The 26,211-nt window shown below is 46.2% G+C and overlaps 1 protein-coding gene across 2 annotated transcripts; it reads right to left on the bottom strand.

Moving 5' to 3' along the window:
- Nucleotides 1–92: 92 nt before the first annotated feature.
- Nucleotides 93–18,081, bottom strand: uba5 (ubiquitin-like modifier activating enzyme 5). Of its 2 annotated transcripts, none has more exons than XM_063070069.1 (12): nucleotides 17,814–18,081; nucleotides 12,251–12,296; nucleotides 12,078–12,167; nucleotides 10,271–10,380; nucleotides 9,063–9,149; nucleotides 7,768–7,852; nucleotides 7,543–7,647; nucleotides 7,104–7,231; nucleotides 6,142–6,277; nucleotides 3,590–3,665; nucleotides 1,896–2,002; nucleotides 93–784 (listed from the first exon to the last, which is right to left on the bottom strand). In XM_063070069.1, exons 1-12 carry the CDS (start codon nucleotides 17,996–17,998, stop codon nucleotides 713–715), a joined length of 1,227 nt encoding a protein of 408 aa, XP_062926139.1. In that variant the 5' UTR covers nucleotides 17,999–18,081; the 3' UTR covers nucleotides 93–712. The 2 variants fall into 2 exon arrangements, with proteins under 2 accessions (XP_062926139.1, XP_062926138.1); XM_063070068.1 differs by having other exon boundaries at nucleotides 93–788; nucleotides 17,814–18,077.
- Nucleotides 18,082–26,211: the final 8,130 nt, after the last annotated feature.

Consider the following 26,211-nt stretch of genomic DNA (forward strand, 5'->3'; position numbering starts at 1 on the left):
CTTATCTGTGTCAGGACAAGATCCAGCTTTTTCAATGCCTCCTTTCAAATTAACTTCAGGAACTGTACCATCTACAAAGTCCTGGAGACTTGTTAATGCTGAAGGTGTCATTGGCCATTGCTGCAACAATCCTTCAGCCTGTTACCAATTATGCTTTTGATGTTGGATCCAAAGTGAAACCTTTTTATTTTAATCCTGTAATGATGTTGTTTGAGGAGTCCCTTATGGCACTAACCCAAGCTCTCCCCCCGCCCCCCAACCCTTCAGTAGGAGGGTGGTGCATATGTGGAACAACCTGCCATTGGAAGTGGTGAATGCAGGTTCAATTATATATTTAAGAAAAGTTTGATATGGAGGGCAGTTTCAGGTGCAGGTCCATGGGACTAGACAGAGTAATAGTATGGCACGGACTATTTGTGCTATAGTATTCTGACTCTCACAACCACTGCAGCCATTGTGTTACTTAAGTTTGCAGTTTATTTAAACATACCCTTGACATTTACAACATCGCTTCCGGGGGAATGTAAAATGATAATGAAGTACAGTCACTAAAGCAATAAAATTTCAGAGAGGACAGGTTTTAAAACAGTACAATTATATTCACCAGCACTGCTGGCTGTGGACACCATGAGTCAGATAAGACCCAATGTAGTTTAGGTCATAAAAACTATTCGGTCAACTGGACTGTGAATGACAAGTAGTTATAACTGCTTCATTGCAGCCATGAGATCCTCCAGGCTCTCGTCTGTCTCTTGAACTGTATCTCCAGTGATGTTAGTATTATCTGTCTAGCAAGAGTACAGAGAAGTAAAGTGCAGTCAGTCGCTACAACAACTTCTGGTTACAAGAGGACTACAACACAAGAATACCCACAAAGTGCTGGAGGAATTCAGGCAGCATGTATGGAGGGGAATAAGTAGCCAAGATCGAGCTGAGGCCCTTCATCAGGACTTGATCTGAAACTGCGACTGTCTATACACACTGCCTGACTTGTCAAGATCTCCAGCATTTCGTGTGCGTGTTGCTCAAGATTTCTAGCATCTGCAGTCCCTTGGTTAAACAAAAAAAAACCAATAATTGCATTTGAGCTGATTTTTAACCAGGAATCTGTAGGTCAGTGAGCATAAATTAGTGTAAGTTAAGAGTACAGTAGATGGTACAGCTGTGGCTGACTGAGTTTGCAAGGGCTGAAGGAGGGCTGTTGGAATTTATATAATGGGAAATTTGTTGTTCTGCAGGAACAGTTCAATGCAAAAATAAAATTACAAAAAAAAAGTACCGGTTGTCATTGAGGGTCCTTGGTGGATCTATCCTGGGCAATCACCGAAAAGGCACATCAGCGTGTTAGATGTTTGAGATTTGGTACGTCAGCAGAAACACAGTTTTCTATGGATGATCGGTGGACAGCACTCCAACTGGTTGCAGTGGAGACTCCATAGTAGGCTGCAGGATCGCAAGAGGCTGGAGAGGGTTGTAAACTCAGGGCACAACCTTCCCAACCACCAAGAATATCTTTAAGAGGCAGTGCCTCAAGGCGACATCCAGCACTCAGGACCCTCACCATCCAAATATGCCCTCTTGGTACTTAACTGTTTCTTTTCACTGTACTATCGCAAAACAAACTTCACATCATACAAGTCAGATGAGGCTGCAACAGCAGATGAAATCAGATATGAGGGCAAGTCTGACCTCTCAGTGGAGGTGACAGTCAAACTGAAGAGGAGGCAAGCCATGATCATCATCAAGCTACCAGCCTAACCTCATAGCAAAGTTCTTGTGTTCTTCAGCATTTTGGTCACTGATGTCACCGAAACAAATTGTTCTTAAGGTGTATTTTCCTTAATATTTCTTTTGAGATTCCACAGCATTATTTTAGTATTAATAAATGAACATACCTTAATAGGCACACTGTAAGCTACTGTGATTCCCTCTGGAAGGTCTGGAATACAGCCTGAAGCAGCTCTCAGTTCCTCATCAGAGATCTCAGAAACAAGCTCAATACCTGCAAAAGGACAAGTCCTATATTTTTGCACAGCACCTTTCACAACCTCAGCCCGTTTGCTGCAGCCAACCTGCCTTCAGTTCAGCCAAAGGGGAGCCCATTCTGCAGACGTCCACTATCTCAATCAGCATAGTTTTGACACGTGCTTGGTTCTGGGTGCCAAACTCCTGAAAGGGGAAGGTGCTTGCTGCTGAGTTGCTGCAAATTAACAAACTCCCCACAGACCCACCAACTGATGGCAAAGAGCTGCACTGGCACCTAGCTATAATTTTTTAAACCTGTCAGGCCCCACTTCTGAGTGGCCTTACTTGTGCTTAGGTGGTGACATTTGGGCTTCCAATTTGTCAACCTTCACCTCCCTGTTGGAAAACTATCATGAACTGGTGAAATTTAACAAGGTAAGACAACTAGATAAGGTTATGCTGGGTGCTTACAGAAAAGACTGATTAGAGGAGTACCATGTTGCTGATGGAAAGTCACACTGCAGGAGACATAGCTGCTCACCTACTCTTGTAGGGAAGGTACATTCAAGGCTGGTCCATTGAAACAATAGTGACTCCTGGGATAGAGGAGCTGGGTGATTTGGTAACAGTGGTGCAGTAGAATGTCAAGGTCCTGCTGGAGATGAAGGCGCGTGACACTTCTGTGCCAGCTACCAGCGAACACTGGCCATCCAACATCTGACCTATTGATGGAAGGATAATCACTGATAAAGCAGCTAAAGATTGTTGAGCTTGGACACTGCCTGGAGGAACTCAGTGGGTCAGGCAGCACGTGGAGGGAAGTGGACAGATGATATTTCAGGTTGAGACTCTTTAACAGGACTGGAAAGAGGTGAGATAACCAGTATAAAAAGATGGGGAGAGAGGTGGATCAAGAGCAGGCAGGATTTTGGTTGATACAGATTAGGGAGGGAGAGTGGAAATGAGAAGAATCATTTCAGGTGATAGGTGGAAGTGAGAGGGTTGAAGATGCAGAAGACAGTAAAGAAAGGAATGTATGGGCGGTGAACAGAATGAGAGAAGAGGGGAGGGTTAGGACTGGCAGGATTAGGAAGAAAGTTGTTTCTGAAAGTTAGTGAAATCTATGTTCATGTTGTCAGGCTGGAGACTGACCAGGTGGATAGGAGGTATTGTTCCTCTAATTTGCATCTGCCCTCGACTTCGCAGTAGAGAAGGTGGTGGACAGAGGTTGGTGCAGGAATGACAAGTGATACTAAAATGGCTAGGCAGTGGGAGATTAGCCAGTGATCCTGGCTTTCGTGGAAGACGGAGGTGGTGCTCAATGAGGTCTGGAGTACTGTGGTCATAAGGAAAGCCAAACTGAGAATGTGTTACTTGTTTACCCTACACTTGAGACCCACTGATCTTCCGTTATGGGTTATTTTCAGTAGTAGGCTTTCTGCACTACAACATACTGTTTAAACCAGAGGGGTAATTATGTCCTTGCTATTCATTTGATAAGCTTGAGTTTTTCATCTATCCCACCAATCTCTCCCAGGGAGGTACCTACAACTCATTGGGCTTTTGGAACAAATACTAAAATTCCATTGACATCAATGAGGTGAATTATTAAATCCGATCTCACCCCAAACATTATTTTCATGTTTTATCTGTTCTTCCTCCTCCACCAATTTGTCCTTTGGTTGTTCTGTTTCTTTTTCCTGCAAGGCATGGTGGAGAGAGCAAAGAATAAATATCAACTTTTCCATTCATCACTTTCAAATCCCAGGCAAATAGAAGTCTGTATGCAAGGATGCCATGTGAACAACTCTGGTGCCTTGTGGCACAAGACCATGAAAGAACAGGAAATGGACAACCACCACAAAGGGTAATGGAAAGGGGATGGTGAGGGGGCTCCCCTAAGGTATAATGGACAATTTTTTTAATGCTGTTTCTAACCAACCTGACTCTCCTCTTATCCTATGTAAACAGGTCTTTTTTCCAAAACTCTGCTGCCAGTAGCATTGAGTGCTGTTTTTGGCCTAAGCTGACTCCCTGTTAAATGAGGTTTAAAATTGACATGCTTGTTTCAAATCTCTTGTGTGTAATCTGCAACACCAGAGCCGCACCCCCAAGTTTTCAAACAGTGTGCCTCTGTTAGCAAAGGACCTTACACTGTGGAATTCCCCATTTACCTTTTACCTGTTCATCTGTGGCAATTTTACACGAGGAAACCCAGTCTTGCCAGTTACCTGTCCAAATTCCTCATGTGTGAATTAATGTGAATTTTTTTGATAATGCTCCCTTAAATGCATTGTGATATTTTCTACTGAAAAGTGCATTTGTTTAGCAGCTGTAGTGACTGCCATCAATAGAGTGGGTTTACATGGTGTCTGGGACTAGGATGGGGATCACTCAATACCCAGTCTTCAGGAGTATGATAAAAGCATACCAGTTCTGTTTGCACTGCCAAAGGACAGCAGAATGGTTGTCCATTGAGCAACTTTTGTTTGAGTGTCTTTGGATCAAATGGCCACATCCTCCCAATAAAATGATGAAAAAAACCCACCTTAGCCATAATGCAGTGGATCCCTGAATTAGATTAAGTAATGAACAATGTGCTGCTATGGATAGGCGAGTCTGAATGATTTTTGTTTATTACAGAATCCCACGTGCCACTCATGGCTCACTGGGTCCCACTCTAACTCCAGCGATCCCTTTCCAGAGACCTCAGCACTCAGACCAGGGCTGACAATCCAGTGCAGTAAAGAGTTGCACTCTCTCAGCTGTTGGATGAAATATGAAATCAAGGACATTCTGCCCTCTGCTGGACATAAAATACCCCCAGGTTCACAAAGATATATAAACAGCTCTGCAATTGGCCTCTCAGCCCATCGACATCAAGTATCCACTTATACCAATTCTATTTTCCACCATTCACTAGTGGCCTTCTCTGCAGCTGCTGCCTTCATCAGGACCTGGTGAAGGGGCTCAGCCCGAAATGTCGACTATTTACTCTAACATAGATGCTGCGTAGCCTGCCGAGTTCCTCCAGCATTTTGTGCATGGTTTCAGGGCCACCATGATGTTGAACCCTTCATCTGCATCTAATTCTTTATAAGGTGCCCTCACCCCATCTTCACCCCTCTCCTTGCTCTTGGGCTCCCCCTTCCAGCCTTTTACCATCTCTTAACCTTTTCCGGCTCCAAACATTTCAAAACCTACAAGTAGTGCGTACGGCCCAGTCCATCATGGGTAAAGCCTTCCCCACCATTAAGCACATCTACAAAGAGTGAGCGATGTCGCAGGAAAGCAGCATCCATCATCAAGGATCCCCACCAACCTAGGCCATGTTCTCTTCTTGCAGCTACCATCAGGAAGGAGATACAAGAGCCTCAGGACCCACACCACCAAGTTTAGTTATTACTCCTCACTAAGAGGCTCCTAACCAGAGGGGCCCTAGCAGAGAGATTTAAAATGTCCTTAGCTATACACGAGTTGCAAGAGGTATAAAAAATTGAGGGGTATAGATTGGGTAAATGCAAGCAGACTTTCCACTGAGGCTGGGTGAGACTAAAACTAGAGGTCATGGGTTAAGGATGAAAGGTGAAATGTTTAAGAGGAACATGAAGAGGAATCCCTTCACTCAGGGGATGGTGAGAGTGTGGAATGAGCTGCCAGCAGGTAGATGGGGGTCTGATTTCAACATTTAAGAGAAATTTGGATAGAGACATGGATAGGAGGGGGATGGAGGGCTGTGGCGGAGTCCGGGTGCAGGTTGGTGGGATGTAAATTAATAGTTTGGCACGTACTAGATTGGCCAAAGGGCCTGTTTCTGTGCTATAATGTTCTAGGACTTACTGTCCATTTCTTTCCTTGGATGCTGTCTGACCTGCTTAGTTCCTTCAATTTCTTGTTTGTTGCTTGCTTAGGCTTCTTTGCTCCAAGGTGCTGGATTTCGAGGCACGGCAGGGATACTTTCCGTTGTGTTTTGACTGGTTTGTATCCCTCAACTATTCCCAAACATTATTTGGTCACTATCATGTTGTTCAGGAGATTGACATATGCAAATTACTGAGAAATTAATTAGCTATAATATGTTTGGAATGGCCTTAAGTCCCAAAAGTTGCCATTGAAGTGAAAGTGTGTCTTACTTTCCTTGGGTAGTAAGTGCTCTATTACTCGAGTGAGGCTCACCTTGTACTCTTTCTGGCGGAGTCTGCAAATTTGATCATCACAGTTTGGATTTGGCTTCATCATCATTGTTGGGAAAAAATCTTGCATTGCATTGTAACCCAGATAATAACTCACAGAACCAAAGCCCAAAAGGTACCTTGGAAAGGTAAGAGGAAAGAAAAAAAACAAGTAACTCATTAAACAACTGGAGGACAAACTTTCAGATTGAGCTGAATTTCATTGTTTGAGTCGTGTTTGATGCCAGTAATTCAGGTGTCCCCTACCTTTTTTGCACCGCGGGGGTGCTGGTGGTGTTCAAGTAGGGTTGCCAACTTTCTCACTCCCAAATAAAGTAGCAGTCGAATACGGGACACTTGTGTTTACCCCGAGAATTACTACCATGATCATGAAGCCTTGCGCGGGCACCTGTGTGCGCATGCGTGTACGTGCCCATTTTTTTTCCCTACAAATTAGTTTTGGCGTAATCTTCCCGATTCTGTTCAGTGTAATTACTGTGCATACATTATTTCTACTTTATATAGGCTGTGTATTTATCATATCATTCCTGCTTTTACTATATATGAGTGTTATTTTAGGTTTTGTGTGTTATTTGGTATGATTTGGTAGTCTATTTTTTGGGTCTGGGAACGCTCGAAAATTTTTCCTGTATAAATTAATGGTAATTGCTTCTTCATTTTACGCCATTTCGGCTTACGAACGGTTTCATAGGAACGTTGTACCTTAGCAGGGGGACAAACCAATTTAGCCTAATATACGGGATGTCCCGGCTAATACGGGACAGTTGGCAACCCTATGTTCAAGTTCAACAGTGCGTGACAGGGAATGAGGAAAGGTGCAGCTGACTCGTATCGTTTCGTATCACCAAATCATATCGTTTCCTCGCGGCCCGGTGGTTGGGAACCACTGCAGTAATTAACATGCTGTTGTGTTAGAGCAAGAAAAGCTACTCATTACTTACTTACTTCAGGACATTCTGTACAAGAAGGCCTGCCACCACTGCCATGGTGGTGGGGAGACTGGCTGCACAGACCCCCTCACGTTTCAGCGTCTTCTCATCAATCTTCGCAGCCACGACAAGTGGGGGTGCACACTGCAAAAGGAGCAAATGCCAGGCATGACAAAGACCAGTCACCAGCACAATCTAGATATGAACAGTAACCTTCACGCATGGGCCGCAATTCCTCTCACCCCAGGCAACCAGCATTTTAACAACTCACACTGCACCTGACACTGAATGGCACTACCACTGTTTCCTGCAGACCCTTGTGTCTCGATTAACAGATGCAGCATTTCCTTTGCAGAAGCTCAGTATAGCCTTATGTCTAGGAAGCCAGTAAATTCTGCAATCCAAGGACTTATTTGCAATAATGAAAAGCAATGTGATGAACAACACTGACTTACCGCAAAACAGGCCGTTTCTCCTGGAATGAGAAGCTGTATATGTCCCGAGACTGCATTTTCACTGACCCCAGACTCCATCCACACCTGAGCAAGCTCATTGCAAGCCTAGACAAAATGAGGAAATCTTCAAACACTGTCTTAAAGCAAGTCATTAACTTCAGTTGACAGAATGAAACTACTGTTTCAGTGGCACTAGGAATCTTGGATTAAATAATATGAACTCACAGTGTTTATTGTCATACGGGCTTCAAAGTTGTCGACACAGCTCAGTACCAGATCCACAGGCTTCCCTTTACTTAACCCACCATTCCTAATTAGAATTAAGACAGTGTCGAGTTAGTATCCTTTGTCAGGGACTGAGTGAGATCAGCATCTTACCTTATTGGCGAGATCTGTGCCAAACTGGCGGTTCCTCTGAAACAGAAAGTGAAATCCTAAAAAGAACCCAAGTAAAAGCATTCAGCCCTCATATCTGCACTGTATGCAACAGTCACAGCTCCACTTAGTCATGCAAATCACCTGGTCTGCTCATACGCTGATCTCTTCCCTGCACAATTTCCTAAATATCCAGAAATCTGTGGGCATCAGCACTGAATATTCTCGGTGTCTGAGCTGCTACAGCATCTTGAGCACAGAATTCCCAAGACTCACCACCAGTCTGAGAGGTATCATCCCTGCATCTACCCTGCTAACCCTCAATTGAATCCCAAGTGCTTTAATGCTCTTTGAAATTAAAGAACCAAAGTTAAATGTGTCAGAATGTAAATTTACTCCATGTACTAATCCAAGAGACCTCTAAGGGCTATTCAAGAGGGGTTAGATCTTTTCCAAAAAGGCATATGGTATTTTGCATGAAAAATTTGGCCCAACTGGCATTTACAAGCAGAAGAAAGTAGCAGGAACAGATTGCCAGTCCCCTCGATCCTGTCCCTCCATTCAATATGATAATGTCCAATCTATACAGACTTCAATTCCTCCAATGCGCCAGATCTCCATGTTCTTCAATCTCTTATGTTTATAAACCTTCACTTAGCCTCCAGAACTTTTTAGGGAAGGGACTTCCAGAGATTCGCTACCCCCTGAAAAGAAATTTCTACATATTCTGGTTAAAAAGGCCGGTACCCTATCTTCTAATTAAGTTTTCTTATTTAAGCCTCACCTAGTGAAAACATTGATGTGTCGTTATGTTCCACAAGTTTCCCGTTGATTTCATTTACTCTGTTCCCTACATTCTCAAGTGCCTTTTTAGTCTCTGTTTAACGTCCTTTTGTTTTAATCAACCTGGTGGAAACAAACTCAACACTAGTAAAGAATTTCCACCCATGTCCCCATTGGACACCATGTACTTATTGTTTGACTATAGTTATGCCCTTCTCTGAAAATGGAAACTCTCTGGAGTGGCCAAACAGTGTTTGAAGATATATCTGAAACAAGCAGAGAAAGAGCTATAAATAGTCAGTAGCACAGTCACCTTCCATGGAGAGAGAAGCAAAATGTCTATTATTAGTCACAAACCTAACCTGATTCGATCCATGAAATGCTGAAAGTTGTTCATTGTTGTAATATTGTAGTTATGAACTTCAAACTCAACATCAGGATTAATGTTCCTGTAAATTCAAAGACAGGAAATCGACATTCAGTTCCTGATAGATTGTGTAAAAACATTAGTGACCTTATTATACATACAAATTAGCAGGAGTGTATCATTCAACCGTGCTCTGCCATTAGACACAATCACAGATGATTCTGTCTCAGTATCATATTCCCATCCTCTCCCTATTGCCCTTGATGTCTTTACTGTCTGGAAGATGGCACCGTAGTGTAGCTGTTGGCAGAATGCTACTGTAGTGCCAGCGGCCCAGGTTCAATTCCGTATCTGTCTGTGTGTTCTCGTGTCACATTCCAAAGGCATCAGTAGTAGTAGGTTAATTGGCCGTGCATAATGGAGTGGCACAGGCTCCATGGGCCAGTAGGACCTGTGACCATGCTGGATCATTATATTATTAAGTCTTATTTTCTTTGTTTTATAAATATTTTCAGGAATGGACTATTGTGGAGAATTCCATTGGTTCCCCAGTCCCTTACCCATCAAGTATTCGCCCACCTTTGTACTAAAATGTCAAAGACTCTGCTTCCACCACCCTTGGGAGACTTCCTTGCCTCATCTCCATCTTAAAGAGGTAACCCCTTATTTTCAAACCACTAGTTCCAGATTCTTTGACAAATAGTAACGTCCCTTCTACATCTCCCTGGCCCCCAACAAGTCTTCTCGGGATCTTGTTTTACAAGCAAATCTCCCTCTCTCTAATGAACACCAGCCAATACAATTCTAGCTTGTCCAACCTTTCCTTAAAGACAACCTGTCCGTTGCAGATAATTAGTTGTGTAAGCCTTCTGAAATGCATGTACATCCTAACATATGGAGACCAATACTGCCCACATCATTCAGATGATGTCTGACTGGTACCTTAACTAAAGCATCACATCCTAATTTTGCATTCAGTTGCTCCAGTAGCAAACTGTAATTAACTTTACTTGTTAATTGCTGTAACTACATGTTAACTCTTTTATGCACCACGTCACCCACATTCTCTGCTCTCTATCACCATTTAGATAATAGGCTTCTATTTTGCTGCTGAAGTGGATGAGTCACAGTTTCCCCACACTGTATCTGACTTGCCACTCGTTCAGCTGACAAGCCCGTAGTGATAACCGTGCAGAGCTTTACCTCAGAGTGCACTTTGCTGCTTCCACTTTGCTTAGTCCAGCCTGGTGAGGCTGGAAGAACAGTCGGTTCATATTGGCCAGTTCCACTTTGTCATAATCAAATAGCAAAAGCTGCAAATTGCAAAAGTAAAGTAATCAATGACTGAATTTACTCAAACCCCTCCAAAAATCTAGTTACAGGCTCCTCAGATCAAGGCGTGTAATGCTATACTCCAGCAAGTTAATAGACCAGATGTAAATTTCCAGGCTGTCACCGTATCAGGTCAATGGTTAATATTGAATGATGATTATTAAGTAACTGCTCCACTCCCATGTACACGAGCATTAAAGCAACCAGTACAAATGGGTGTCAACATGGCTTACGGGAGTTGTTATTGTCAGTGATTTTTTTCTGGGTGATTAGTGAAATATATTCCACTTATGTTTAATATATACAACACAACCTTCACATAGTGAAACTAAAGATGATGTTTCATAGCAGTTACCAAAAAAAAGCACTAAGCCACACTGGGAGATAGTAGATGTCCAAAAGTTTGGTCAAAGCAGTTTTAAGGAGCATCTTAAAAGGAGGAAATAAGGAGGAGAGGAAACTCTATCACTGAAGGCATGGCAATCTGTAGTGAAGCAATTACATTTGTGATATTCTTAAACTTAAACCAAAATGATCAGAAAGAACAGGGTTAAAGAGTAAATGGGAACAGGTACAACTCAGCTCACAGGACAAGATTGTGATGACAAATTTAGAAGGTATAATGAGGGAGGCCATCTTGGAGTACACTGGAATATTATCCAGACGTTCATAAAGATGGATGAGGTTTCTGCAGCTGTTCACTGAGATCACATTTGATACCAAGTTGGAAATAATTAGTCGTTGCCATGATTTGAAGTAGCTCTAACACTAGTTTGGCCACATCTAAGCATTGTGCCCTGTTCTTGCCATCACGCTTTAGGAAATATGTAAAAGGTTTAGAGAGGATGCAGAAGAATTTTACCAAAGTTGATTCCTAAGATGAGAGGCATTAGTTCTGTAGACTGGAGAAACACCATTGTTCTCCTTGGAGCAGAGAAGAGCTTGTGAGAGATTTAAAACTGTGGAAGGTATAGACAGTCAGAAACTGTTGTTCCAGAACAAGGACACAAAATAGAGGTGACTGGTTAAAGAACCAAATGTGAAATGGGGCCACTGGGGAAATTATTGGAGGTAGATTCAATCCCAGAATTCAGGTAAGAGCTGGATAAGAATCTGCAAGGAAAGAACTTGCTGAGGTAGGGGAAAAGGTGGTGATACTTTCACACTGGAACAAAACTGGGTTCAGATCCTCCAAATGCTTTTCTTTCATAATGCACAGTGTACTGTTAATTGAGTGCTAATAAATCATCATTTTATTACTAAGAACTCAGTGAAACTTCTTCAAACAAATATACATTTATCTCCTAAAAAGCAGTATCATATCATGACCTCAAAATATGCAAACATTTTAAAGAACACAATTGTCTTCTGCTTAACTTGTATTCAGCCATTCAGAATCAGGTTGAGGGCAAATTTCTTTGTACACTGTACTGGTAATATTTGGTTTTCCCTAAACCAGAGGATCTGTGGATGTGTAGTCATTGCTCATTCTCAAAGGTGAGGAAGATCGATTTTGAAACAGATTGAGAATGGTTGCATTAAATGCCTGAGTAAGGCCAAACACAGCAATGCCCGACCGTGGCCAGTTCCTGCTTCTTTAATTTATACAGAATGGTCTGTCAGCCTTTTCCCTCTGTGGTCACAGGATGAAGATCAAAAGAAAGAAAGCTTGCATTACCTTACCAATGCCACATCTTGTCAACATTTCAGCCGTCACACTGCCAACGCCACCAACACCCACGACTGCCACTGCAAACTGACGGATTTTCTGTTTTCAGAGAATGCCAGTCAGACATCATTTTAGTCAAAACATCCAAAAGCAACATGATGACATTTACAAATCCACCTCACCTCATAATCTTCAACAATGCCCATTCTCTTCAGAGCCATTAGCCGGCTAAATTAAATAGAAAAATAATGAAACAAGTGAAACGTAGCACAAACTTTCATCACCATTCTCAAGTAGTACCCGAGTTTCTTCAGGGTTCCCACTTTAGTGGCCATCAGTCATGATTTTGTTCACTATTGCTAAAGACCAGTTAAGAAACAGTTACAAATAAAGAAAAGTTGTGGAAAATATTTATTATTAAAATCTTCGTATTGTAGACCATAGTAGCAAGAAAAAAAACTTGAGCAGCACTTCAACTTTTTGACAAGGTACTGGGGAATATTTTGTGTAAAGGGTTGATATATCAAAGAGAAATGAAGTTATTCAAACAGGAAGGCCTCTGACTGTTTGTAAACATTTAGTATAGTTAACTGTGCAGAATGCAGAACCCTGACCAATCAGAATGCATGGCAGCACATTGACAAAAACAGTCATCACTAACTGAACTGTTGTCTGTCCCTCAGTCTTCAATGAATCGGGTTTTGGAAATGTTCGTTGCGATCAGTCATACAGAATCAAAGAACCTTTAAGCCATTCATTCCATTGTGCCTGAGCTACCTCAAGGGGTTGTCTCATGATACCCTATGACCCGAACAGCAAACCCACACTAATAGTTCAGTATTCATAGATAATTCCTGTGGGGATAGGGTGAGAGCGGAGAGGAACAAAACTTTGCAAGTATAGTATATCACATTAGAATGATTTGATTGGATGGGAAATACCCATACTGAAAGAGGATTGTGAAGTGAAACAAAGAATCTTAACTCTGAACACTAACTGCTGGCATAAAGCAGTATTTCGAAGCAATTGCGTGATATTTTTGCTTGATGCAGCAAAAAACTAAATGAATTCCAGTGAATGCCACATAATGTAGGTAAATAATAACTGTTGTTAAACACTCACCTAAAGAGAATGGGTCTCCAGCTATGACCCCTGACCCAATTTCCCTGTTGTGTAATTTGTATAAGTATAGACCACAAGACATAGAAACAGAATTAGGCCATTCCATCATGGCAGATCCAGGATCCCACTTAACCCCATACATCTGTTTTCTTGCCATATACTTTGATGCCCTGACCAATCAGGAAACATCAACTTTTGCCTTAAATAAACCCATGGAATTGCCTCCAGCACAGTCTGTGACAGAGCATACCACAGATTCACTACTCCCTGGCTAAAAAAATTCCTCCTTACCTCTGTTCTAAAAGGTCACCCATCAATTTTGAGGTTGTGCCCTCTAGTTCTGGACACCCCCACCATATCCACCCTATCTAGTCCTTTCAACATTCGATAGGTTTCAATGAGATCCCCACACATTCTTCTAAATTCCAGTGAGTACAGGCCCAAAGCTGCCAAACGCTTCTCATATGTTAACCCCTTCATTCACCGAATCATCCTTGCGAACCTCCTCTGGACTCTCTCCAATAACACATCCTTTCTGAGATATGGGGCCCAAAACTGTTGACAGTACTCCAAGAGCGGCCTGATTAGTGTCTTACAAAGCTTCAGCATTATCTCCTCGCTTTTATATTCTATCCCCCTTGAAATAAATGCTAACATTTGCCTTCTTCACCACAGACTCAACATGTAAATCAACCTTCTGGAAGTCCTGCACATGGACTCCAAAGTCCCTCTGCACCTCTGATATTTGAACCTTCTCCCCATGAAGGCAATAGTCGGCCCTATTGTTCCTTTAACAAAAATGCATTACCGTACATTTCCCAACACTCTACTCCATCATTTTGCCCATTCTTGCAATCTAAGTCCTTCTGCAATCGTATTGCTTCCTCAGTACTACCTACCCCTCCACCTATCTTCTTATCATCCGCAAACTTTGCAACAAAGCCATCAATTCCCTTATCCAAATCATTGGCAAACAATGTGAAAAGTAGTGGTCTTTTACATTAGCTCCCTAATAAGATCTGGGTTATTACACAACACCCAATCTAAGATAGCCTTTCCCTGAGTAGGCTCAAGCACAAGCTGTTCTAAAAAGCCACCTCATAAGCATTCAACAAATTCCCTCTCTTACGATCTGACACCAACTTGATTTTCCCAATCTTCTTGCATATTCAAGTCCCCCATTACAATTGTGTCATTATCCTTATCACATGCCTTTTCTATCACCCTTTGCAATCTCAACCCCACATCTTGGCTACATAATTCCCATGTTTCTTAATTCCACCCTCTTTCTAAAGATGTAATTCCATCTATTACCAACAGAGCCACACCACCACCTTTGCCTTCCTGGTGTCCTTTCAATACAAAGTATATCGTTTGATGTTAAGCTCCCAACTATCAGCCATTACTCAGTGATGACCACAATGTCACACCGACCAATCTGTAACTGCACCACGAGTTTGTCCACTTCATTCTGAATGCTACGCACATTTAAGTACAGTACAACACCCTCAGTCCTGCTTTCTTTGCTTTTTGAATTTTGCCTCTGTGGTACAATTCAACTCCACTCTGTGCATTTGTACCCAGTCATTGGCTTGTCCTTCCTAACATTCATGTTACACCCCTCATCTACTTGTAACCTGCTGGCTCATCCTCAGCTCTATCATCCTGTTTCCCATCCCCCTGCCATATTAGTTTAAACCACTCCCAACAGCTCAGCCGGCAAGAATATTGGTCTTCCTCGGATTCAAGTGCAACCCGTCCCTGCCCCAGAAGAGGTCCCAATTATTCAGAAATCTGAATCCCTGCCCCCATTCCAATTCTTCAGGCACACATTTACCTGCCACCTCACTCTATTCCTATCCTCACTATCGCGTGGCACAGGCAGCAATCCCGAGATTACTACCCTTGAGGTCCTGTCTCTCAGCTTCCTTCCCAACTCCCTGTAGTTTGTTTTCCAGGACCATCTCCCTTTTTCTACCCATGTCGTTGGTACCAATATGTACCACGACTTCTGGCTGCTCACCTTCCCTTTTCAGGTTGTTGTGGATGTGTTCAGAAACACCACAAACCCTGGCACCTGGGAGGCAAACGACCATCAGTGTTTCTTTGATGTATTCACAGAATCACCCATCTGTTCCCCTAACTTTGAGCATATAGCATAGAATAGTACAGCACAGTACAGGCCCTTCGGCCCACAATGTTGTGCCGACTCTCAAACCCTGCCTCCCATATAACCCCCCACCTTAGATTCCTCCATATACCTGTCTAGTAGTCTCTTAAACTTCACTAGTGTATCTGCCTCCACCACTGACTCAGGCAATGCATTCCACGCACCAACCACTCTCTGAGTAAAAAACCTTCCTCTAATATCCCCCTTGAACTTCCCACCCCTTACCTTAAAGCCATGTCTTCTTGTATTGAGCAGTGGTGCCCTGGGGAAGAGGCGCTGGCTATCCACTCTATTTATTCCTCTTATTATCTTGTACACCTCAATCACATCTCCTCTCATCCTCCTTCTCTTCAAAGAGTAAAGCCCTGGCTCCCTTAATCTTTGATCATAATGCATACTCTCTAAACCAGGCAGCATCCTGGTAAATCTCCTCTGTACCCTTTCCAATGCTTTCACATCCTTCCTATAGTGAGGCGACCAGAACTGGACACAGTACTCCAAGTGTGGCCTAACCAGAGTTTTACAGAGCTGCATCATTACATCGCGACTCTTAAACTCTATCCCTCGACTTATGAAAGCCAACACCCCATAAGCTTTCTTAACTACCCTATCCAGCTGTGAGGCAACTTTCAGGGATCTGTGGACATGTACCCCCAGATCCCTCTGCTCCTCCACACTACCAAGTATCCTGCCATTTACTTTGTACCCTGCCTTGGAGTTTGTCCTTCCAAAGTGTACCACCTCACACTTCTCCGGGTTGAACTCCATCTGCCACTTCTCCGCCCACCGGCATCCTATCAATGTCTCTCTGCAATCTTTGACAATCCTCTACACTATCGACAACACCACCAACCTATGTGTCGTCTGCAAACTTGCCAACCCACCCTTCTACTCCCCACATCCAGGTCGTTAATAAAAATCACGAAAAGTTGAGGTCCCAGAACAGATCCTGTGGGACACCTCTAGTCACAATCCTCCAATCCAAATGTACTCCCTCCACCATGACCCTCTGCCTTCTGCAGGCAAGCCACCTGGCCAAACTTCCCTGGATCCCATGCCTTCTGACTTTCTGTATAAGCCTACTGTGTGGAACCTTGTCAAATGCCTTACTAAAATCCATATAGATCACAACCACTGCACTACCCTCATCTATATGCCTGGTCACCTCCTCAAAGAACTCTATCAGGCTTGTTAGACATGATCTGCCCTTCACAAAGCCATGCTGACTGTCCCTGATCAGACCATGATTCTCTAAATGCCCATAGATCCTATCTCTAAGAATCTTTTCCAACAGCTTTCCCACACCAGACATAAGGCTCACTGGTCTATAATTACCCAGACTATCCCTACTATCTTTTTTGAACAAGGGGACAACATTCGCCTCCCTTTGGAGTCCCCTATTATTGTTGCCATCCTCTTCTGAGTTCCCTACCCTTCTGAGCCACAGGGACAGACTTAGTGCCAGACGTGTGGCCAGTGTTACTTCCCCCAGGTAGGTCGTCGTCCCCCCTCCTCACAACAGTACACAAAATACTTAGGACCATTTCCGTGGTTAATGCAACAAGGCCAGGGGATTATCGGGGATTTAATAGACAGAGTACATGTATATATTGTGATGCCCTTCTTTTGTTTCTTGCGATGATATCAGACCTTCCAGAAAACCCCGCCCATTATGCCTCACAACACTTTTTCTGCTCTCCCTTGCAACTAATTAACAAAAAAAACAGGAAAAAGATAAAAATGCTTTGGTTTGTACGTTTTCTTTCAAGCTCTTCCTAAACATATTCTCATTGCCATTATTGACTCGCACAAGGTCTACTGATCTCCACCTGCTTCTCACTTCTACTCTCCTGCGTTTTTCCTCCGCAGCTGTCAGGAAACATCTACAACCATTTTAAGGTCTGTGATCACTCCTTGTATATTTCAGCATCTACCTGCAGTCTTTTGCACATAATTACAGCCTTTCCCAGTTTCAACTACACATCATCTACTGCTACTATTTGAAAACTTTCCCCTCAATACTGTTACTTTATATTACATCCCATTCTCAGCACCCGGAGAAAACCCACACACTCCACGGGGAGGGACAACAAATTCCTTACAGATGACGCTGGAATTGAATCCCTAACTCTGGCCCTCCAAGCTGAAATAAGGTGGGGGGGGGGCGCGCTTATGTCTCTGCCTAAACTCTCGGACTCTCACTGCCAGCAAACTGTCCTGGACACGGCGCTGTCACCAAACAGCAACTCTGTAAAAGCAGCCAGCTTTATAAAACAGATGGCACCTCAGTCCCAGCACAATCCCACTGCCAGCATCATTCCACCTCCGTTCATTCTCCCCACACCCACCTTCCTCTGCTCTCCGCATGAAACCCACCGTCTTCGCTCATACATCCTTCCCACCATTTACTCCCCCAATCACCACAGTCAGAATGGGATGCCCTGCACTGTCACCTGTATGGGTTGGAGTCCACTACCTCCGCACTCATCGGGAGCAGAGGCCGGCGACCCGGCTGCTCCCCATCGGCCGCCATCGCACCACCCCTACCGCCACCGGGCTGTGGTGTCACAGCGATAATCGCCCCGCGACAGTACAAGGGTTCCGCTCGCCGGCGGAAGGGAAAGAGCACGGACAACATGAGCGTCACCAGTCGGCTAGTCCGCGTCACGTCATCGCCGACAGAGCAAAGGAAGGGACGTGGCGGCACTCCAGTGGCTGGCGGGCCCAGTCCGCATCCCGGACAGACTCACCCCTTCCCCCGGGATAGATCCTCCCTATCCCCCCTCGGATAGACTCACCCCCTCCCCCAGGATAGATCCTCCCCTCCCCCCAGGATGGATCCCCCTCCCGTCGGATAGACACTCCCCTCCCCCAGGATAGATCCTCCCCTTCCCCAGGATAGATCCTCCCTATCCCCCTCCGACAGACTCACCCCTTCCCCCAGGATAGATCCCCCTCCCCTCGGATAGATACTCCCCTCCCCCAGGGTAGATCCTCCCTATCCCCCCCCCCGATAGACACTCCCCTCCCCCAGGATAGATCCTCCCTATCCCCCCCGCCGATAGACACTCCCCTTCCCCCAGGATAGATCCTCCCCTTCCCCAGGATAGATCCTCCCTATCCCCCTCCGACAGACTCACCCCTTCCCCCAGGATAGATCCCCCTCCCCTCGGATAGATACTCCCCTCCCCCAGGGTAGATCCTCCCTATCCCCCCCCCCGATAGACACTCCCCTCCCCCAGGATAGATCCTCCCTATCCCCCCCGCCGATAGACACTCCCCTTCCCCCAGGATAGATCCTCCCCTTCCCCAGGATAGATCCTCCCTATCCCCCTCCGACAGACTCACCCCTCCCCCCAGGATAGATCCCCCTCCCCTCGGATAGATACTCCCCTCCCCTCGGATAGACACTCCCCTCCCCCAGGGTAGATCCTCCCTATCCCCCCCCCGATAGACACTCCCCTCCCCCAGGATATATCCTCCCTATCCCCCCCGCCGATAGACACTCCCCTTCCCCCAGGATAGATCCTCCCCTTCCCCAGGATAGATCCTCCCTATCCCCCTCCGACAGACTCACCCCTCCCCCCAGGATAGATCCCCCTCCCCTCGGATAGACACTCCCCTCCCCTCGGATAGACACTCCCCTCCCCCAGGATAGATCCTCCCTATCCCCCCCCTGATAGACACTCCCCTTCCCCCAGGATAGATCCTCCCCTTCCCCAGGATAGATCTCCCTATCCCCCCTCGGATAGACTCACCCCCTCCCCCAGGATAGATACTCCCCTTCCCCAGGATAGATCCTCCCCTCCCCCCAGGATAGATCCCCCTCCCCCAGGATATATCCTCCCTATCCCCCCCCCCGCCGATAGACACTCCCCTTCCCCCAGGATAGATCCTCCCCTTCCCCAGGATAGATCCTCCCTATCCCCCTCCGACAGACTCACCCCTTCCCCCAGGATAGATCGTCCCCTCCCCCAGGATATATCCTCCCTATCCCCCCCCTGCCGATAGACACTCCCCTTCCCCCAGGATAGATCCTCCCTATCCCCCCCGCCGATTGACACTCCCCTTCCCCCAGCATAGATCCTCCCCTTCCCCAGGATAGATCCTCCCTATCCCCCTCCGACAGACTCACCCCTTCCCCCAGGATAGATCCTCCCCTTCCCCAGGATAGATCCTCCCTATCCCCCTCCGACAGACTCACCCCTTCCCCCAGGATAGATCCTCCCTATCCCCCCTCGGATAGACTCACCCCTTCCCCCAGGATAGATCCTCCCTATCCCCCCCCCGATAGACACTCCCCTTCCCCCAGGATAGATCCTCCCCTTCCCCAGGATAGAACCTCCCTATCCCCCCTCGGATAGACTCACCCCTTCCCCCAGGATAGAACCTCCCTATCCCCCCTCCCGATAGACACTCCCCTTCCCCCAGGATAGATCCTCCCCTTCCCCAGGATAGATCCTCCCTATCCCCCCCCCGATAGATAGACACTCCCCTTCCCCCAGGATAGATCCTCCCCTTCCCCCAGGATAGGTCCTCCCTATCCCCCCCCGATAGATAGACACTCCCCTTCCCCCAGGATAGATCCTCCCCTTCCCCCAGGATAGGTCCTCCCTATCCCCCTCCCCCGATAGATAGACACTCCCCTTCCCCCAGGATAGATCCTCCCCTTCCCCAGGATAGATCCTCCCCTCCCCCAGGATAGGTCCTCCCTATCCCCCCCCCCCGATAGATAGACACTCCCCTTCCCCCAGGATAGATCCTCCCCTTCCCCCAGGATAGATCCTCCCTATCACCCCCCCTCGATAGACACTCCTCTTCCCCCAGGATAGATCGTCTCTATCCACCCCTCGGATAGACACTCCCCTCCCCCAGGATAGATCCTCCCTGTCTCCCTCGGATAGACACGCCCATCCCCACTCCGGATAGACACCCCTTCCTCCCGGATACACCTGGCTGGACCATCCACTTCTGGACAGACCTAGACCATGCCCTGTTCCCACTGGACAGAACCATACCATATCCCAGATGGACCATCCTCTCCTGGACCGACACAGAATATATCCTCGATCTAGACCCTTCCCTCCCCCCCTCCCACCCTGCCTCAGACAGACCTATCCCAAATCACTGATAGACGTTCTCCCAGGTGGACCCGGCCATATCCTGGATAAATCCTCCCTGTTCAGACCCATTCCCTGTCCTGGATGGACTTTCCCCTTTTCCACTTGGGCCATATCCCGGATACACCTATAATATCCCAGATAGACCATTCCCTTTACCCTTGGACAGACCCAAACTGTACAAAGGATAGTCCCTCCCCTTTTCCCCCAGACAGACCCATGCCATATCCCAGATATACATTGCTCTTTCCCCACGAACAGTCCCGCACCATATCCTGGATAGACCATCTCTTCTGGACAGACCTGCACCATATCCCAGTTGGACCTTGCTCTTTCATCTTGGACCATAAGCCGGATAGACCTTCCCCTTTCCCCACTGCCCAGACCTGTTCCATATCCTAGATAGACAATCCCCCTTTCCCAGTCGGACTATACCCCAGACATCCTTTCCCTTTTTCTCTCGGACCATATCCCGGATGGACTATCTCTTTCCCTCTGGATCGACTTGTTCTACATCCTGGATAGACCATCCCCTTTCCTCTAGGACCATATCCTGAATAGAACCTGCCCTTTCCCTATGGGCAGTCCCATACCATATCCTTGATAGACCATATCCTCTCCACCACCCCAGACCGTATCCCGGATAGACCATATCCTCTCTCCTGCCCCCCAGATCGCATCCCGGATGGACCATATCCTCTCTCCCCCCCAGACCGTATTCTGGATAGACCGTATCCTCTCCCTCCCCCCAACCGTATCCTGGATAGACTATATCCTTTCCCCCGCCCCTCCAGACCGTATCCCAGCTAGACCATATCCTCTCCCCCCACCCCCCAGACCATATCCCGGATAGATCATATCCTCTCTCCCCAGACCGTATCCCGGATAGACCATATCCTCTCTCATCCCCAGACCGCATCCCGGATAGACCATATCCTCTCTCCCCCCCAGACCGCATCCCGGATAGACCGTATCCTCTCCCTCCCCCCAACCGTATCCTGGATAGAGTATATCCTTTCCCCCGCCCCTCCAGACCGTATCCCGGATAGATCATATCCTCTCTCCCAAGACTGTATCCCGGATAGACCATATCCTCTCTCCCCCCCGACCATATCCCAGATAGACCATATCCTCTCCCCCCGCCAGACCGTATGCCATTTAGCCCATATCATCTTTCCCACCCCTGACCATATCCCAGATAGATCATCCCCTTTACCCCTATATCATATCCCAGATAGACCATATCCTCTCCTCCCACCCCCAGACCGTATCCCATTTAGCCCATATCATCTTTCCCACCCCTGACTATATCTCGGATAGATCATCCCCTTTACCCCATATCATATTCCAGATAGACCATATCCTCTCTCCCTCCCAAACCATATCCCAGATAGATAATTCCCTTCCCTACCCCCCTGCCCCCACCCAGCCTGACCCGGTCTGTATTCTGAATAGACCCTCCCCTTTCACCCTGGATGGACCCATACCATATCCCGGATAGACCCTGCCCTTTCCCCAAGGGCAGTCTCATGGATAGACCATCCATTACCGGGCAGACTGGGACCATACCCTTTCCTCCCCGGACCATATCCCAGATAGAACATCGTCTTTCTCCCCTGGACAGACCTGGACCATATCCCCGATAGAACCCTCCCCCTTTCCCCCAAGGTAGAGCCATACCACATTTCAGTTGGACCCTGCCCTTTCCCTTAAGACAGACTTAGACCATATCCAGTATAGCCCGCCCCCTTTCTCCCAGACAGACCTGGACCATATCAGTATAGACCACCCCCTTTCATCAGACAGACCTGGACCATATCAGTATAGACCACCCCCTTTCATCAGACAGACCTGGACCATATCAGTATAGACCACCCCCTTTCATCAGACAGACCTGGACCATATCAGTATAGACCACCCCCTTTCATCAGACAGACCTGGACCATATCAGTATAGACCACCCCCTTTCATCAGACAGACCTGGACCATATCAGTATAGACCACCCCCTTTCATCAGACAGACCTGGACCATATCAGTATAGACCACCCCCTTTCATCAGACAGACCTGGAAAGGGCAGGGTCCAGCTGGACAGACAGAGAGGGACCATATCCCGGATGGACCCTCCTCTTTCCCCTGGAGAGGCCTGTTCCGTATCCCAGATACACCCTCTCCCCGGACAATGCTGTTGCATACCCTGGACAGACTTTCTTTCCCCTGCGGACAGGTCACGTGATCTGGGGCTGATCCTGGTTCCTGTCACTGTGTTCCTGCTTTAGTGCGCAGCAACGTGTCTAGCCACAGTGAGTGTCTGATTTTCTGGACAGAGGTGTAAATGTGCTGAAGTGGCTGTTTGGTTATCAAGCGGAGCTGAAGATGGGAGGTCGTTTGGTTGGTTTATTATTGTTGTTGTGTAGATAGAGATACAGTGAAAAGTTTGTCTTAAACACGAGAAAGCCATTGTCCTCATAGAGAACAAAACAGTACACAGTGCATTTTTGTAAAACAATATCAAGATGTGAAATAATATTACAGCTACAAAGGGAAAGAAACTCAAGTGCAATTCAACAAGGTCATGACGAGGTAGACTGTGAGATCTGTAGTTAATCTGGAACTTCAGTCTCACAACAGTGGGGTAGAAGTTATCCTGAACATGTTGGTATGTGCTCTCAGGCTGCTGGAAGAGGGAATCATGAACATAGGAGATATTGCAGATTCTGGAAATCTAGAGCAACGCACAGAATACTGGAGAAACTCAACAAGTCTGGCAGCATCTGTGGAGGGGAATAAACAGTCTGCATTTCTGGCTGGGCGATTGATGGTGACTGGAAAGGAAGGGGACAGAAACCAGATTAAGAAGGTGGAGGAATGGAAGGAGTACAAGCTGGCAGGTGATAGAGGTCCTGACGAAGGGTCTCGGCCCGAAACATTGACTGTACCTCTTCCTGGAGATGCTGCGTTCACCAGCAACTTTTATGTGTGTTGCTTGAAATTCCAGCATCTGTAGATTTCCTCGTGTTTGAGGTGATAGAGGAGATCAGGTGAAGGAGTGTGACTGAGGTCTTTATGCAGGCTGCTATTCAGAGGCAGTGAGAAGTACTGAGAGGATGCACAGGGGGAGACCTGTTCCCGTGATGTGTCCACGACTCTGTAGTTTCTTGCAGCTGCCATACCAAGCTGTGATACATCCAGACAGAATGTGTTCTATGACACTTCGATATGAATTGGTCAGAGCTTATGGGATACATGTCTTTAGCTTCCTGAGGATAGGCTGAGCGAGCTAGCTTTTTTCTCTGCAGCAAAGGAGGAAAAGAGGTAACTTGATAGAGATCTACAAGATGATAAGACTGAGTAGATGGAGACTTCCGTACGGTGGAAATGGGGGGATGTCAGGTAATTTTTATTTTACACAGAGTGGTGAGTGTGTGAAACGCACTGCTGGGAGAAGTGGATGGCTATGTAGGAGGCAAAGGGTTAGACCGATTGTGGAGCAGGTTAAAAGGTTGGCATAACCTCTTGGACTGAAGATTCTGAACTGTGCTTTAGTGTTCTTTGAGAAAGCTGATGAGCTTTTTTGGCTGAGCTGTCTCTGTGGTTAGACCAGGACAGGCTGTTGGTGATGCTCACTCCCAGGAATCTGGAGCTGTCAACCCCTGCACTGTTGATATGGACAGGAAGTCAATGTCCAGCTCTTTTGGTTTTCTGGTATTGAAGGAAAGGTAGTTGGTATGGCACCAAGTCACGAGGCTCTCTATCTTTCCTGTACTCCGACTTATCATTATTTGAGATGCAGCCGAAGAAGTTAATATCATCTGCAAACTTCGATGAAGTTAAAGTAGAATTGGAGCACACACACATGAGTGTAGAGGTGTCAAGGGAGTGATGTGCACACTGGTACCCAGGGCACATGGTCCATAAGCCCAGGCAATGGGAGCAACATGGACTGTCCTTCATCTAGCTGGTCCCTGAGACTGTCCCAAAGCACTGCTCCTCCTGCCTCAGGAAGTGAAACCCCATTGCAGAGCAGGATTAAACAATGGGATGGGGGTTGGTATTATGAAGAAAGCAGCAACAGACTGTACCAGTACTCTCTACAAAATAGGTAACTGTCACTGCATTTAGGATGTTCCTACCACCAGTGGTTCTAGCAAGACTGTAGCTGCTGTGTGAAGAGCTGACTCCCAGAACGGATAACAGGCAAAGAATAGCCTGAAAACTTATATGAAAATGAAGCTTCTAAGCTGTAAAACGGAAGCCACCTGCCATCTAATGTGAGGAGTGGAGGTGGGCCTCCCCTTGCAAGTAATAATGGTGCTTTTAATAGATCCACTGTTGGCGCGTGGCCAAGTGGTTAAGGCGTTCGTCTAGTGATCTGAAGGTCGCTAGTTCGAGCCTTGGCTGAGGCAGTGTGTTGTGTCTTTGTGCAAGGCACTTAACACACATTGCTCTGCGACGACACCGGTGCCAAGCTGTATGGGTCCTAATGCCCTTCCCTTGGACAACATCAGTGGCGTGGAGAGGGGAGACTTGCAGCATGGGCAACTGCCGGTCTTCCATACAACCTTGCCCAGGCCTGCGCCCTGGAGACCTTCCAAGGTGCAAATCCATGGTCTCACGAGACTAACAGATGCCTAAAAAAAGAATAGATCCGCTGGTTTATTGTGCTTTGTTAATAATAAAGAAACAGGCCCTTTGGCACACAACATCTGCGTGACCCTCTTGCCTATCTTCACTAATCTGCGCCCGCATCCTTGCAAACCATGCCGATTGTCTAAATGCCTCTTAGATGTAGTGATTGTATCCGATTCCACCAGCTGACATGGCACATTCAATCTAAAGCAGACTGTTCAATCTAAAGCAGACTGTGGAACAGAGAGTTGATGGAACTGAACAATGTGTAGACAGGATCACTGATACAAATAGGGGAATGTTGGGGAGGGAATAAAACTGGGACAAGCCTCCTGGGTTTCTGGGAATAAGCAAAGATATCCTCTCATTGCCAAATGGGTTCATACCAAATGGATTCTGGTCATGATAGTGCCGGTGACTCCCCCCACCCCTGCAACATACAATACTTCTAAATATACCAACAGCAATCTGCAGCATGTAATTTCCCTTTAAGTTGTTGTAACATGAACAAAGTCACCAGAGATACGGGTGGTAAATGTAACAGCAGTCTTTTATTCGACAAATGAGACAATCTCTGGAGGAACTCAATATTACATGGCATTTTATATGCTAAATATCAATAGATATTTCTATACAATGTCCAATGTATCTACAATGCTTCCTTTGAATTATATATAATTCTCAAACCTCCTTCTTTGCACTCACATTCCAGGCACCCAAAATGAACATTAATCAATATTGTCTGGTTTTTCCTTTAACTACTGTCAGTGGCTTCAGGACCCTATTGCCCAGGGATGCATTTTATCTTTAATCTACAATCCATGTTTAGGTCTAAAGATTGTTTGCTGAAGTTAGTTCCTGAAGCTAACGTTTGCAATGCACCCTAATTCCAGAATATGCCCTAAGATTCCCTCCTCTTGGCACTCCTGAACACAAATAAATTTGTTACATGAAAGGCCATACCTTAAGGATGATCTAATCAAATCAGGCAGCAAAAATATCTTGTATTTTGGAACCCCCATCCCTTTCTCAGTTACCCTATGTACATCTACATCTAAACTATCATCCCAAATGGCTACCTGCAAAACTCTAAGCAGGGTGGT

Source organism: Mobula hypostoma, chromosome 17 (assembly GCF_963921235.1).
Source record: "Mobula hypostoma chromosome 17, sMobHyp1.1, whole genome shotgun sequence".
Taxonomy (NCBI): Eukaryota; Metazoa; Chordata; class Chondrichthyes; order Myliobatiformes; family Myliobatidae; genus Mobula; species Mobula hypostoma.

What these genes read in the sequence shown, in the direction of transcription:
- uba5 (XM_063070068.1), bottom strand. Translation starts at nt 17,998, where the DNA reads ATGTTGTCCGTGCTCTTTCCCTTCCGCCGGCGAGCGGAACCCTTGTAC. An exon ending in CAAGATGTGGCATTGGTAAG is followed by an intron (nt 10,381 to 12,077) that starts GTAATGCAAGCT and finishes TGCAATTTGCAG; the next exon opens with CTTTTGCTATTTGATTATGA. An exon ending in CATTTCATGGATCGAATCAG is followed by an intron (nt 7,853 to 9,062) that starts GTTAGGTTTGTG and finishes AATTCTAATTAG; the next exon opens with GAATGGTGGGTTAAGTAAAG.